The sequence below is a fragment of the Acomys russatus genome, chromosome 5 (genome assembly GCF_903995435.1).
Source record: "Acomys russatus chromosome 5, mAcoRus1.1, whole genome shotgun sequence".
Lineage (NCBI taxonomy): Eukaryota > Metazoa > Chordata > Mammalia > Rodentia > Muridae > Acomys > Acomys russatus.
The window spans coordinates 6,249,417-6,265,835 of NC_067141.1; the positions used below are offsets into that span (position 1 = coordinate 6,249,417).

Below are 16,419 nucleotides of genomic sequence, written 5' to 3' on the forward strand. Positions count from 1 at the left end.
GACTTGTGGCCACAACCTCATCCCCTCCGAGGTATGTCTGCAAAGTTAAAAATTACTAATCTTGGCGCTAGAGAGATAGCAGGCTTGGTGGTTAGGAGCACTTGCTGCTCTTAAGAGACCTGGGTTCAGTTCCCAGCACTCACAGGTTTGGGTCTCAGCTCTCACATCAGAGGGCTCCTAACTGCTCCCTATATTTAGCTCTAAATGTAGGAAAGTCAATGATCTCTTCTAGCCTCCGGGGCATCCACGCCCACGTGGTACATAAAAATTCTTACAGGACTATCGTGCCTTGTTAACAAATTTAAAGCAGAAAGAAATACATGCTAGGAGCTGGGCATGGTGGCCCACGCCTTTAATCTCAGTACTTGGGAGGCGGAGACACATAGATTTCTGTGAGTTCAAGGCCAGCCTGATCTACAGAGTGAGTCCAAGTCAGCCAAGGCTACACAGAGAAACCCTGACTCGAAAGAGAGAGAGAGAAAGAAAAAGAGAGAAAGAGAGAGAAAGAAAGAAAAGAAAGAGAAAGACAGACAGACCTGCTAAAGGAATAGGGAGGTGCCCTGCTAGCTTGCCAGAGCAGCTGGAGGACATGGCCTATCACTCTCAATAGTCTTCCAGGACCCACACAGGGGTAAAGCCCACAGATGGGATTTGCTGGGGGAAAAAAATGAAGAATAATTTTTCCTTTAAAGCCAACACGAGGCCCTTCTGGTGACATTGAGGGTGGGAACTTAGTTTACAAAAATAACTCAAAAGAGACCAAGGCAAACAGGACTAACAGGTCTGAGCTAGCACCCTTTATATTAGCTCCAACAATAAATGCTGACAAGGTGGGGCCCCGCTGCAGCACAAGCCATACTCTCCGCTGCTCTGGCTCTGAGGGAAAGTTGCATCTACCTTTAGATAGACTACAGCAGCCAAGCACATCAGGGGAAAACCCACAACAAAGATGGGCATCAATGAAGATGAGGTGTGCCAGCTCAATGGGCGGAATGACTCCGAGAGTCATTTTAGGGATACGGGAACTGAAGCGTGGAAGGTTAGGTCACCAGCCCAAGCTCCCAACAGCTTGTCAGTGGTAGGGGCAAGTTACTCTGTCAGATTTCCTCGAGTGAAAAAAGGAGAGAGAGAGCTAAAGGTTAGTAGGGCAAACGCCATGGAAATTCATTGTGGCACACACCCCAGTGAATGAACTCTGGGAAAGTTATCAAGAAGCCCTAGGACAAGTGGAGGAGATGACAGCCTTGGGTGACTGCAAAGGGGCCTGACCAGAGTCTGGAAGCCACAAGGGAATGGGGATGGTGGGTGATGACAACTCCACGGGTGGGAAGCCATCTCTGCCAGCTCTACCTCTTTGGCTAAGTGATACGTTTGATCTGTGCCTCAGTTTCCTCAGCTATAACCTGGAGACAAAAATAACATCCGGGCAAGCCAGATGGCTCAGTGAACAGAGGTGCTTGTATGCAGGTCTGACGATTTTAGCTCAATCCTCCGATTTGCTCTTTCAGGGGGAAGATGATCCAAGTCTAGGGCCATTCAGAGATCCACTAGCAAGGCTTTTTTCCCTGGAAATGGTACCGTTTCTCCTTACTATTACCTTTGCTGCTGCCTTGAAGAACACAGCTGCTGAGGACCAAACATCACACCTGGCTGCTGAACTATTGGGACATTCATTTCAATCAAATCCACAAACACTTATCCTGTACTATATCCAAAGCAGACAAAATCCACACAGGCTTCCTCTGATGTAAGAAGACACACAGGCAAGGCTGGCTAAGGCAACCGGAGGACACTGGGCTTTCTGTGACACAGCCCAGGTTGGCAGTCTGGCTCTGCCTACCACAGGGAGGCCCCTTTTCTCGCTGAGCCTCAAGTTTCTCATCCGTCAAGCAGAGCTAATTCTAAATGCATCTTGAATGGACTGAGCAAGGAAAGGCACAGCGGTTCACCTAACCCTGACGCACCACATGCTGCACGCATGCCCTCTGGCTGAAGGACTGCGGGACTCTGCTGAGGGGCATGCTACAGTTCCCAGGGCTACAGCACCAACACACATGGGGAGCTTGAAGATGAGCTGGAGGGTAGGGTGGAGCAGATGTGTATCTAGTTCATGGGACTAAGGAGGATGAGTGGGGGTTGCCTGACCATGCAGCAGACATTCTACGCAGAGAGAAAAGGGAAAAATGGTGGTGGTGGGGGGGACAAGGATGAGTCTGAAGAGCAAGGTAGGCTGTGGAAGCAATGTCTGGATGGCAGGCAAGTGATAATGTATTCATTCTGTAGGCATGAGGCTTGTGGTGAACATGGCCAGTGGCATAAAGAAAGGCCTGTAGAGAGTCAGATCTGCAGACGCTGGGGCCCTGGTGGTTCTCCTCAGCACAGGCCCAGGCTCACACACTTCCCTTTTCTTACAAGTCCTCCTCAGTCTCTCAACAGCAGTAGCATAAGAGACCAACCACTGCAGACTCCACCACCACACATCCTTTGCCCTAATCCCTGCACCAGCACTATCCCTCCTAATGATCTGGGCAGCGAGCCATGTTTCCATGTTTTGGCAATGCAATGAAGAAAAAGACCAAGGAGGTTAGGGGGATTAGTGCCCAACATCTTATCTGGATGTTCCATCCCCAAATGGAACAATAGTAATGCCTTGCCTGATTTCCTCTTTTTAAAGTCTAGGACAAGCCCATAGACAGGTCTTTTTTACTGCACAAAGAAACAAGAGTACTGGTAACAACACACTCGGGAGTTACCAAAGGTTTAGAAACTATTTCTGTTCTTGGGCTAGAGTTCTCGTCATCATCAAATACCCCGTGCAAATGTCACCTGCCCAAATACTTGCTCTGAGTTGGCACCTGGTACAATTAGGTCCCGTCAGTCCTGAAGTGTAAAGCAGTGGTGGGAAAGGTTGCTGGAGCTGCAGCGTTCAACAGAACAGCACCAGAAAGCCTGTGCGAGGCTGGGTCCTGGCACGGCTTGGGAAGCTAACGTGACTTGGCTAAGACATGTTCCAGACATGTCTCCAGCCCCTACCTGCGCTGTTACCAGGCTGGCCATCATATATAGGCAACTATGTGACCATGAAGTGCCCAGGCTCAGCCTCCATCCCAAGCAATCAGCCTGGCTATACTCTAGGAAGGCACAAACGAAAATCTCACTAGCCTGTCCTTTAATACACTGCCAGCCACTGGTCCAGAGTGTGCTGTCTGCCACCATCACTGCTGACCCCATCCCCCAATGGGACATTCCTGCACATTCCTGCTGAGAACTGCCAGCTCTGGAGAAGGAACAAGGGACGCTCCAAGAGACACCACCCTCCCCTGTGCAAGTAACTCAGGTCCAGGTATTTACGCCCTGGTAAAGCTTTCCCCTCACCCAAGTTTTCCCTTTAATAGTTTCTGCCCTAGTAAAATGTTCTTGCTTCTTTTATGTACATTAATTATTGGCAGTAATTACTTTTCATTCTTATAGCTGGTGTCCTTTAGTCACTTTCAACTTCCATCACTTATTAAACTGCTTATTTTTTTTTTTTTTAACCGTTTCCATCATCTTTAAAACACAGCACTAAAGTTCTAATGCTTTTAAAAATCTGTGACAACTCTAGCCATGGGCTTTTATGTTTCTGCTTGCCCTTTTCCCTGGTTTTGGTTTTTTGCTTTAGTGTTTTTTTGTTTTGTTTTGTTTTGTGTGTGGGGGGGTCTTTATTCTTTCCCATTCTTCTTGGCTTTGACTCTCTTTTAGGCTAGTATATTTATTTTTATTGTACTTTTACTATTTGTTATATGACTTGTTTCTCTCCTAGGTTGTATATTTTAATCCTAGTGTAATTTTTGAATGTTCCCTTTCTTAAGTCATACTTTACTTTGTGTACCCTGTTATATTTCTTGGATTAGCTTTTATTTATTTTCAATTTAACAGCTTGAGTGACATTTATTTCACATATTGTACATCCATCTTTTCAGTGGGTACATGTCATAGCCTGCACATTTAACTTAATACCAGCCTGCTTCCTATCACCTCCCTTTCTACCCATGCTGTCCCCTCAACATTCACAATCCCCTTCCAGATTTTCCCACTTGGCTTTGTTACAGGTGGAGTCACATGACAATGCCACTGTGGCGGCCAATCTTTCTTCACCTGTCTTAGCATGAAACTGAGCCACCACACAGGGCTTCTCTGAAGTGCATGTCCTGTGTGCCCGGTCTGCCACACTGTCTGATTTCTGCTGCTCTACAGCAGGGTTTGAAAGCAGAAATGTGAGTTCTGCTCTATCCTTTTCCCAGGACTGTTAGCACTGGCACTTAGTTATCGATTTAAGAATCAGATCCCCAAGTCCCACAGGTCTGGAGTCAGAGGTGGGCTATGTGGAATCAGTCAGCCTGGGAGGCTTATCTCACTTGATCCATTTCCGTTTACATGGATCTTACATTTCAGCAATGTTTTCTAGTTTTCACAGTAACTGATCTTCACATATTCTGTTAAATTATTTCCAAGTTACTGCAAACCGAATTGCTTTGTCAGCTCAACTTTTAGAGTCTTCACTGTAAGTATAGAAACCCAGGAGTGGGATGCGTATTGAAGTCGGCATCTAAGAAGGACATCAGCTCTGCGGGGAGACTCAGCCCCATCCCCCTTCGGAATGGATGTGACTGACTGCCTCGCCACCAGCTAGCACAGCAAGTGCTTCCAGCTGTGATCCTGTTGGAAGGGGTTGCCAAATTCATTTCTATCTTTCTTTCTTTTTCTCACTACAATTTAATAAACACAGTGACTAATAAATACTTGAGGGAAAAATTAGAATTTGTAAATCAGTATAGTTCAGGGTAACTGCTTTCATTATAAAGCTTATTTTACTTTTGCCAAATAGATATGGCAAAGTAAGTACAAAATATGCCTAAATCCACTCTGTTTAAGGTGTTTAAAAACAATCCGCATATACCCAGGCACACCTGTAACTTTACATGAATACATCTTTATTTATTATTTAAGCCTCTCAACTCCTTAATGCCCTGGAAGAAACGTTTTATGCAAATTTTTATTTTTAAATAAACAGAACTTTATTTTTAAATTAAAAAATTTTAAATCTTATGTTTAAATTTAAAAAAAAATTGAAAGAGCTCAAGGCATAAACCCTGAAAGCTTTATTCAGCTCTTGTCTCCTGTATAAGAAAATCAACTGAAGTGGTACTTGATTAAATTACATGTACAGCACCCACTTGGCTCCCAGATGATTCTGCCCAGGCACTGGGGACACAAGGCATGCAAAAGGTGTGGCCAGCTCCCAGCAGAGCTCAGGACCCAGAACAAGGTCACTAAAAAAAGCAAAAGCCCAAGAGACAGAGGGATGGGCTGGCTGTGAATCCAGGTTGCGAACCCAAGCATCAGGGATGGGAGACTGTGTGGGTGTAGGGGCTACCATGGCTAAGAACTCTAGCAATCAATGGGCTAGGTGTGCACATGACAATGTAAACAGTCTAAATGTCCTGGGTGCCACCTCTTTATCACTAACTGCACTGAGTCATACTGACCATTCTGGGAAGTCCTGTCCTCCCAGGCTTAAGGTGATGGATGCCTTGTGCACAGACACATCTTCACGGTGACAGACCAGAGGAAAACAGACTGTGTGTTATGTAGCAGAAGGCAGGTGTCACTAGTGAGTAGGTAGGTGGGCCCCATTGCCTGTCAATTACCATGAAGGAAATGTACTACTGTTTACTTTCCCTTTGCACATGAGACTTCCCAGGTTTAAAACAAAACAAAACAAAAAACTGTGTTTTAAATTCCAGAAACACACTCAATGAAAACAAATGCCACAGGCTAAACAAAGCACACCTCTACCCAGGTGATACACACCTTTAATTGCAGCACTCCTAGATCTTGATGAGCTCTAGGCCAGCAGGGGCTATACAGTAAAACTGTCTCAACAAAATAACACCTCCCACACATACATCCACCCTACCTGCCACAAGCCTGTGGCTCTCCTCAGAGCCCACCATCCTGTGTGAGCACCACGGCACCTTAGGAGGGGTTGCTATTACCCCAGTAAGGAAGCTGAGACATAGAAGTCAAGAACTTCCTGAAGGCAGTCCCACCAGGAAGTCTAAGCTAGCACTGCCTTACTAAAAATGCCCATTTGGAAAGTCTTTAGTGTCAAGTGGTTACTTAAATTTGCAGGAACCGTAGACTGGAAGAAAGCTCTGGCCACAGAGGCCCACATAGCAATATAGACTCTTCTTCAGTGGCCCTTCACAGAAGAAAAGATCAAATTATTGGAGTGTGTTATTTTTAGCGCTTGCTGCCAATGGCCCAGAGTACTGAAATGTACCTCTGTGTTCCTAAGCCCTCCAGCCCTGCGCCTGTCATATCTTGTCAGGGCTCCCCTTCCCTGTCTTGAGTTTTGTCATGGTTCCCTGTGTCTTGGTTTGTTCTGTCACTTGACAGTTCCTAGGATGGAGGAGACATGTTCCAATGTGGACTACATAAACTGGTAGTCCCCTGCTCTGTCCTCACTCACGGCAAAACTAAAGAAAGGACTCTAGGTTAACGGTCTACTTCTTTCAGAATTAAAATAAAAAATTGTGTGTGGGGAGGGGTGCAGGCATGAGTGTGCAATGTTGTGTATGTGGAGGTCAGAGGTTGGTTCTCTCCTTGCTTTGTTTTCTTGAGATCGGGTTTCTCTGTGTAACAGTCCTGGCTGCCCTGGAACTTGCTCTGTAGAACAAGCTGGTCTCAAACTCAGAGATCAGCCTGCCTCTGTCTCCAGAGTGCTAGGACTAGAGGCATCAGCACCACCCGCCTTTCCTTCCTTTTGAGGTAGAGCCCTTGGATATTTTGGGGCTGCACTTTGCGCTGCACTGCCCCGCATGTGTGAGCTTCAAGCCAACTCTGCCTGCCTTCCATTTCACTGTGGGAGTGATGGGCCTAGGATTACAGGTCCCAGCCACACCATCTAGCTTTCTGATGAGGGCCCTGGGGATTAACTTCAAGTTATCAGTTGTGGTGGTTTTAATGAGAATATCAGCCATAGTCTCAGCCAGCTGAGCACTGCCCAGCTGGTAGTGCTCTTTGGGGAAGGTGTCAGCCATGCAGCCTTTCTGGAGAAAGTGGGTTGTTGGGGCTGGGCTTTCAGAGTAAAAGGTCTTACTTACTTGTAGTTTGCCCTCTTGCTTCATGCTCCTGGCTGAGATGTGAGTGCTCAGCTCCCTCTCTGTGCCACTCTACCTATTACTTGCTACCACAGACTCTAACCCTCTGGAACTGTAAGCCAAAATAAACACTTTCTTCTGTAAGTTGCCTCGCTCGTGGTGTTTTATCACAGTCACAGAAAAGTAACTAACACATCAGGGATGTCCGCTAAGTGCTGGCCGCTTCCTGCAGAGTGCTGACAGCTCTGGCCCTGCCTTAGTCCAGTGGGGAATCTGCAGTTTCCTGAAGAAGTCCTGAGTGTTGGATCTCAGTGTGGATTTATGCTCACTATGCTAGAAAATCAAGTTTCTTTTGATGTAAGTGCCTATATCCTTTGGATCTCAAAAAGTTCCATTTCGTTTTTTGAGTTCCCCTCACCCTAATGCTCTGTTTGTTTCTCCTTGTCATCCTGCTCTCTGTGCTGCAGGCTGACGGAACTGCTAAGAGGTGGGGCCTAGAGGGGGAAGACTGCTGACCAGCTGCACGGCAGCCCCTCTCAGGAGACATGGGGCTCCAGCCCACCCCACCCTCTTTCTAGCTTCAACTTGGCATTGCATTTTCTTTCTTGAGATTATTTCTGTGCACTTTTCTCTTACTCTCTCCCATTCCGCTGAACCGCTGACAACCAACCCCTTTCCCTTCTTCTTTCCTCCTTCACACTTTTGCTTTCATGAACACAGCATCTACTCTGTTCTGAGAATTAACTTTTCTTCTACTTTTCAATGGTTTCTGTTTCCCTGGGCTCTATTAGGCTTCATTTTCCTCAACAGTGTGGTTGCTGCAGGCCGCCACCTGGAGATCGGTGTTTCAGGAGGAGGTCAGGAGGGGAAAGCTGCATCACATGGGCTGCAGCGAAGGGTGAACTGTCAGATGTGCTAGAAACGTGATGAGCTGTTTTCTTTGGCTGGAAAACTCCAGCCTTCAGTATGCAGAGGACTTTGCTCTTGAACTGGCCACTTTCTTCAAGAGTCTCCAGTCCCAGGCCTGCAGATTCTAAGCCTGGCAGTCAGTGCCCTAGAGGCTGGACAGTTCTGAGAGCCGATGTGCCCTTTCAGAAAGGCACTGAAGGGACCGGCGTGCAGCTCAGTGGCACAGGGCCTGCCCAGCTCAGAGAGCTCCGTACCCTAACTCCAGTCCCTCTGCTGTTTCCGAGGCGATGGCTGGAGATCCTGAACTCCGCCTGAACCAGCGCAGACAAGCACTCCCACTGCTCCTCCCTGTCCTCTGGTCTTGCCTGCAGCGTGTGGCTATGGAAGTAATAAAGCCCAGGAAGCCATGAAAGACTGTCATCAAAGGAGAGGCGCCAGCAGCGGCTGGAGTCACACTTCTTGATAACGGCACATCTTCAACTGGCGCAGGCCTGCTCTCATGCGCATACATCCAGAAACCCTCTTAGCTCCTAACACCTGAGCTGCGGGAGGGAGTCAATGGTGCTCCTCCTGAAGACTGTCAGCCCATTCAATCTCAGCGCCCTCTGTATATCCTGTCAAAGGCTCCTGGAACCTCTGATTTCCTAGTTTATTTCCAGTTCACCCTTCGTAGGTACTTAGCTCTCCCAGTCTCTCCTGTTAGTACATCGCCAGCAGTTCTGAGAACCAAGTGCTGCTGGGAGCCCCTGCGTGTCTGCTGCCCTGCTCTTTGTGCTTCTCGGTTATTCCTGCTATGTCCCTATCATCGGTTGGACAGACTGCAAAGAAAAAACATTTATCTTCCAACCACCCTAATTTGCTGAAAGCCTCAACTTTCAGATTTTACAAGCTTTGGTTAAGCAAGAGATAAACAACATGGAACAAGAATAAAAAGTAGGGAAAATAAAGGCCTAAATAGAGAAGATCGTTAAGGTGTTATAACCTACCTGTCCTTGTGGAAGTTTCTTTTTGTAAATTTTCACGTGTATGGGTATTTCACCTGCATATGCATCTGTACATCAGATTCCCTTGGTCTAAAGTCACAGAGCTGTGAGCCCCAGGTGGAGGTGATGGGAACTAAACCGAGGTCCACCAAGCAGCAGCTAGTCCTCTGAAGTGCTGAGCCGTCTCTCCAGCCTCGAGCTTAAGCTTCTCTACAGCCTACACCTGTCAACTACTGACTGCTCAACCTTTGTGTGCGTGTGTGTGGTGGGGTTGGGGCTGGGGGTTCCAGTGTGTGCATGTATGTGTGTGTGTGTGTGTGTGTGCATGTGTGTGCTTGTATGGAGGTCAGAAGTCTATATCAGACCTAGGTCAATTGCTCTCTACTTCCATTTTTTGAAACCAGGTTCTTTCCCAGAAGCTAGAGCTCACCAACCAGGCGAGCACCCTGCAAGGACCCGCTTACCTCACAGTGCCCAGGCCCCTACGCCAGGGGGACAGGTGCATTCCAGCACACCCAATTTGTACCTGGGTTCTAGGGGGCCTGGACCCAAATCTTGCACTTGTTCAGCGAACACTTTACCTACTTAGCATCTCTGTGCTTTGGTAAATGTCCGATGTTGATGCTAAGGCCAACCTAGTATGGCTACAGGAGGACATGAGGTGCAGAACAGGCAGTCATGTGTACTGCATACACAGTGGTACCATAGTCATAAAGCAGTTAAAAACCTCTATTGCTTAGTGACCTTTTGCTGTGACAGGGAAATGGTTTGTCCTGCATTTGTGGCAAAAGCACAGGACAGTGACATATGGTACATAATGCTTGATAATCAACTATTATGTTACTGGTTTGTACAGTGCTACGATAATTTTAAAACATATTCTTCCTACTTGAAGAAAATGTTTATTATTGTAAGCAGTATGCCTGCATATCCAGCCAACCAACTATTATTCACTTAGTGCTGACTAACTATCTCTTGACTACACCGAGGCTGCACTGTGTGTCTGACCCTCACTATCTGTGTGTGAGTATATGCTGTGCTGTTCATACCTGAAACACGTTCTTATGGCTGTGTGACGTGACTGTACTTCAAACAGAGCTGGGTAAACAGCTTAGTGGTAGTGCTCTTGCCCCCAGAATGCACAACACTCTGGGTCCGGTCCCCAGTACCAAAAAAGGAGTGAATAAAAGAAGGAAGAAGGGGCTGGCGTAGGAGGGAAGACTGCTGGAGGGCACCCTTGAAGATGTCTTGGCTAGAGAGCAGGGCTCCTGTAGTTCAGTGGATATCTCTCAGGACCCTTCTAGAAGGAATAAAGAGTGTAACTTTCACACTCCATGGCAGATGTGACCAGAGAAAATGACAGCAGGGAAAATCAGTAGGCCACGAGGCTCTGCTCTTACCTTTCTTGGTCTTACAGGGACCACACTCAGGGTGAATCTCCTGTAAGGGAAGGGATACCACCTTGGCCAGCCCAGCATTCAACATGTACTGGTAAAGACGCTTGAACGTCCTTTCACACAGCCCCTGCAAAACACAAGCCCGCAGGGACTGCTAAGTTCTGGCACTGGGAAACCCCAGCACTGCACAAACAGCAGGGTTCAGGACAGAAATTACCAACTGACAGTCACTGAAGAAATGCCACAAGTACCAATGAGACTGCCAAGCTGATTCCAGGGAACCGTACAGAATCACCCTGCTGTGAATATAAGAGGGGAAAGAGATGTGCTTAGGACTCCCTGGAAGGGCAGACAGGGTGGGGTGAGACAGGTTCAGGAGTAGACTTGAGGAAACTTTCCACAAGACACTTCCTATACTGTTTTTAAAATCCAAGTTTGTGTATGAATTACTAACATAGACAGCCCTCCCAAAGGCAGTGGAGAAGCCCCCATCCCCAAAAATACAAAAACAAAACCTTAAGTTATCTAAGGAGCCAGAGAGATGGCTCAGTGGGTAAAGGTACTTGCCACCAAGCCAGAGGAACTGAGTTCCATCCCAGCACCCAACTCCAGCAAGCTGTTATTTGACACAGCTTCTAGGCGCTAAGCCAGGGAGAGATGACAGACACCTCTGTACCCAGCAGAGCATGTGGTCCCCAGGCGCTGTATGTCCACACTCCCTAGCAGACCCTTGCGCAGCATAGCTGTCTGTTGTCTGTCACACGTATGCCACTGTTCTCTGATGGCTACTGACAACAAAGTTTTAAATTCTGTACTGCATAAAATGTCCTGTCCTGAGCCCATCTACCCTGGCTCTATAACCCACGGGAAGCAAGGTAGGAAAAAGAGAAGAGGAAGCACTCATGACTCAGTGCTGCCCTGAGTCCCAGGGACTGCTCGGCACACTGAGGCAGAGACAGCTAACGCCTGCAGGCCTCAGCACACTTTGCTCAGAGGAGCCAGCACTTTCACCACTGGGTACAGAACATATGGTTCTCCAAGAAATCCAGATGAGTCCCATCTGGCTCCTTCAAACATGCTGGTTTGTACGTGGTGCCTGTTGTTAATTTAGCTGGGCCTGTCAGTTAGAAAGAGCCTTTGGAAACTCATCCATCAAACCCTAGCCCAAGCATATGGTGATGGGCTCTGGACCATCCAGAATGAGGGAAGATGACATGGTCCTGCCTTCAGGGGACCGGCACATTCTGCCCAGCAAAGAGAACCACAGCAGCCACCAAGGACAGAACCCACTTCAGGTACAGGCTCATTTAGTCAGTTCTCTTTGGAATCTACTGCAGACTAGACATCTACAGAGAACACCTAGAAAGCCTTCGTGCTCCATACATCTCGGCCTCCGGTTCAGAGGGCCCCTCCTCGCCCACACTGTTCCTCTTTCCTACTCTGCCCTTGGTTCACAGAGCACACAGTAGCCCAACACGCGCTCCCACCCCACCCTTCTCACCACGGGCTTGCTGTCACACTGCAGCCTCCCTGAGTGCTACAAACTTAAAGCCTGAGTTGCAGCTTCAGACCTTCCGTCAGTTGTCTTACGTCCCAGCTGGGTCACTACTCACCACTTTCCTCAAATTCAAGGCCCAGTAGCAGCCTACTGGCCAGGTTCCAGCCTGTGTCTTCCACTCAGTGCCTCACGCTGCCATCGTTTCCTTCCTTGGCTTCTCCATGCAGCCACCGGCATAGGCACTGTCTGAAGCTGAAGCTTCCAGACTCCTGTCTAAGCCAGGCCCTCCAGCCCTCCTTCATCTTGCCCTCCCACTACAGCCACTCATTGCTGGCCTCTAAGAGCGCTAGCTCTCCTGGGGAAAGTCAACCCCACTGAGAGCTGCTGTGAAGCTGTCTAGAGCCACATCTCCCATTGTGCGTTCATCTACTAGGCCTCCCGACAGCATGGTGGGTGACAGGACCACCTGCCATCTTCACCCACTTCTGTCTCTTTGAAGTTTGATTCAGCTCTGACTGAACACACTAAGCCATGTGCTCAAGGATACAATGTTCCAGAACAGTGAGGCCATAGTGTTGACCCAAGCAAGACTAGCTGCTTCCTGTCCCCAAGGGAAGGGTAGAAGTGTCCCAATCTCCAGAGAATACACAGGGACAGGGAACACGAAGGAACTGAGCAGCAGACAGGTTTTCTCAGCCTATAGCAATTTTCTTCACTTCTATTTAAGACTCCTGAAAGGGTTTTTTCAACTTTCCTTTGATTTCCCATTTTTTTGATCAACTGGGACAGAGAAACATCCCATTCCAAACTGCAAGGCATCTGGGATGGCAAAGGCATTGTTTCTGCCAGCATCAGGAGGCAGAGACTTGCTGGGGCTGCTCACTTCCAGCTGGGTCGCCATCGTGAGCACTGGTGGGGCCGTGGGGCCTAAGCTCTCAGGGTGTAAAAACAAAGAAGCCAGGCCAGGTTGCAGCCCCTCTGAGGAGACAGGGGCACAACGAAGCTCAGGATGGGAAGAGGTCATCTCCCTGAAAACGATGAAATCAAAGACTAGCATAACTCAGGGGGACTTTTGGTGACTGTCCTGAGATATGTGGTCACTGAGGAGTTCCTTCGAGGACTAATTACTACATGAAAACTCCAGATCCTGATGTGCAGCGAGCGTCCAGCTCTGGGGCTTAACCTCCAGGGTGGCCTCTTCTCCATGGCTAATGCTGGCTCTTGGCTAACGGTCCACTTAGAACATCCCTGCATCCAGGCAGCAGGGCCGCCATGAGCTCGCTTCCTTTCTCACTCATCCCTTCCCAGCTGCTCCTTCTGAGCCTGGGACAGAGCAGGTCAGTAATTGCTTTTTCCTCCCTGCTACTTCAGCATAAAGCCATTGGAGTAAAATTACAAGTTTCATGATGAAAGAAAATCTAAATGTCACAATTTACCATCCCACATGAACTCCGACCATGGGTCTGGAAATAAATCTCAGACAGAATGAAGTCAGTCAAGGGTAAGAATTTCAGTGAAAAACAACGTTTTCTCACTGTGCAAAAGAAAAGAAAAGGCCAGGGCTGGGATACAGCTCAGTGAGGGTTGACTCCCAGCACTACAGAAAGAAAACAGAAATGAAAGGGCCCTTGCAGGGCTCTGGGATGGGGCGGCAAGTTTTCAGTGCTCCCCAGGCTGTCCAGTGCGCTTGCAGCTGTCCACTCAGCCTGCTCAGAGACTTACCAGTTCTTCCCTCAGCTTGCCCAGAGTCTCAATCTGGTTGCTCCGTGTACTGAGCATCATGGACAGCTTCTCCATGAGGATGTCATACTTGCTCCTCCTGCAAGAGACACCAGCCAGTCACCTGTGGAGACCAGTGCTGAGGACCAGCACAATTCATGTCCAGAGTTACAACAGTGTACAAACTACACTCCAGAGCGGACACATGAACACAGCCATTTCTAAACTTCCTTACCTTGGACAGCACGTTAAAGGCTGGTGGGCCTCTCAAGTTCCACCTTGTAGTCACTTGAACAAGAGTGGCATTATTTCGTGATGAAGGCTTCTCCAAACTCTGGCCCAAGGCTAAAAGCTTGCTTGCTTACTTATTTATTTATTTGGTTTTTTGAGACACGGTTTCTCTGTGTAGCCTTGGCTGTCCTGGACTTGCACTGTAGACCAGGCTGGTCTCGAACTCACAGGGATCCGCCTGCCTCTGCCTCCTGAGTTCTGGGATTAAAGGCGTGTGACACTACTATGTGGCAAAAGCTTTTTTATATATGTTGCACTCCCCTCACTCCATCAAGGCCTCTCATATTTCTCCTTCTGGCTTCCTTGTGTGACTGACCCAGTGCCCACCTCCTTTGTAATGTGAAGCTGGTGTGTCATGATAAATGCTTCCAAGGAGCCCAGTGCTCATGCAGCCTATGTCTGGGGAAGGGTGGGAGGAGAACGAGGAGTCTTTCGGACAGCTCAGCTAGTCACAGGCAGTCTGGCTCGACTCCTTGTGGAGGGGAAGAGAAAGCACACGCATGGTGTCCTCAGTGAGGGAAAGAACAAAGAGGAGACGGGCTCCACACTGGGCTCAGACACACAGGAAGCACTGCCACGACCATTTTATAGAGGAAATAATAGTTCAGAGGCACAGGGACTTTGCCCAAGAAAGAGGCAAAGACTAAACCAGTGATGCTGACTTACCCTGCGCATCTTCTCCTACTACTGGGCCGCCACCTGTGCACTCTCTCCAACCCTGCTGTTATCATCATAGGCCACTGCTGAGTGAGCTATTGTTGCTATTTTGTTTTTGTTTTCTAAAGACAGTCTCATTCTATATCCCAATATGGCCTCAAATTCAGGATCTTCACATCTCAGCCTCCCAAGTAGTGGGATGACAGGTATGTGCTACCATGCTAGGCCAGTCACACATTTGGCAATATAGTTACTTAAGTAATGGATAGTATGAACCATTAAAATAAAAAAAAAATTGCAAAGCATGATTCTTTCCAAAACTGTATTTTTAAAAGCACAGTAAGGTTGGCAGACTGCTAGAAGACTGATGAGGACTGGTGACATTCTGATAGTGCACACATGTGAAGAGCACTCAGAATAACATGATGTCTGGCAGGAGTATAGTTATGGCTTACTGGACACCAAGTCAACAAGCTGCATCTGTATGTCCACCTCCTGTAAAGTCACACACACTGCAGTGGCTGTGGAAACTGAAGTTACACTCACCCCCGAGTGCTCACTCCTTCTCTCTGAGGCACACCTAGCTAAGGAGGTAAAGGGCAGGGACTCTGACAGTCAGCTAGCAGACAATCAGGTATGGTCTAGGGATGTGTCTGTTTGCCTGTTTCCCAAATGCCTCTTGGTACTGCCCATCCGCACCACACAGTACTGGTGACCAAACCTAAGTGTTTGGAGCTTAGGGCTGCTTTTCTGGGTCCTGCACCTACTTGGCTATTACCCACCCTGGCTTCCATTCCTACTCCTCCTGCAGAGACTGATATGGGAGACTAGGCAGGTGGCACAGCTGTTACAGGATATTTGAACTCCAAGATTGTGAACTAGAAAAACCTGTTTCTTGTGGTATGGTGTAGCCCTAGCACACACCTTTAACCTAAGAGCTTTCTGTAAGCAAAAGCTAAATATAGCCAACCATAGGACAAGAGGCAGAGTAAGCACCTAGCTGGCCAGAAGTGAGCATAAGTCTACACCGGAAGGAGGGACACTTGGTTGGTTCTTAAATAGACAGCTTAGAGAAGGGGAAAGGGTTTTTTCCTTCTGGGATGTCTGCTGAGTAAGAAAATCAGCTTGGTGCTTTCTCTGCCTCTCTGAGCTAGTAGACTTTCATCCCAGCATCTGGCTCCTGACTCTTTGTTGGAAAAAAATTGAACAAATAGGATTTTCTTTCTTTGTAACAACACACAACTCTTTCCTCCATGCTCTTTCCAAGTTAATTACTCACTCTAGCTACAAAGAACAAGCCAGAAAAAAACCATGCTGGCTCATTCCCAGACTCCCTGGTCCTTAGAAGGGAATGCACGAGCTGGTTTGAATAGGCAGCCTCCAGAGAATGGCGCTATTGTTGGAGTAGGTATGTTGGACAAAGTGTGTCACGGTGGAGATGGGTCTGAGGTCTGGGTATGCTCAAGTCTGGCCACTAAGGCACAGTCTCCTTCTACTGCCCCCGGACCAAGATGTGTAACTCTTGGCTCCTTGGCCAGCACCATGTCCACCTGCACTTTGTTATTTCCTGCCATGACAATAATGGACTACACCCCTGAACTGTAAGCCAGCTCCAAATAAACATTTTCCTTTATAAGAGCTGCTTGGTCATGGTGTCTCTTCACAGCAACAGAAACCCTAAGAAATGTGCTTGTTTTACCAGTACTCTATACCAGTGGGACTATGATACCCAGCTAAAATGGCACTTTCCTACATTGTGATCATTTGGCAGACCTTTACTGTGTATGTCACCATACACAACAGTTATTAGGCTGTATGAC

The 16,419-nt window shown here is 47.9% G+C and overlaps 1 protein-coding gene across 1 annotated transcript in view; it reads right to left on the reverse strand.

Moving 5' to 3' along the window:
* The window catches only part of Gtf3c1 (general transcription factor IIIC subunit 1), a 66,537-nt gene that overhangs the window by 39,303 nt on the left and 10,815 nt on the right, over positions 1 to 16,419 (reverse strand). Inside the window, 2 exon segments of the mRNA XM_051145200.1 lie at positions 10,438 to 10,561; positions 13,655 to 13,751. Of these exon segments, the coding sequence (XP_051001157.1) occupies positions 10,438 to 10,561; positions 13,655 to 13,751 (221 nt within the window).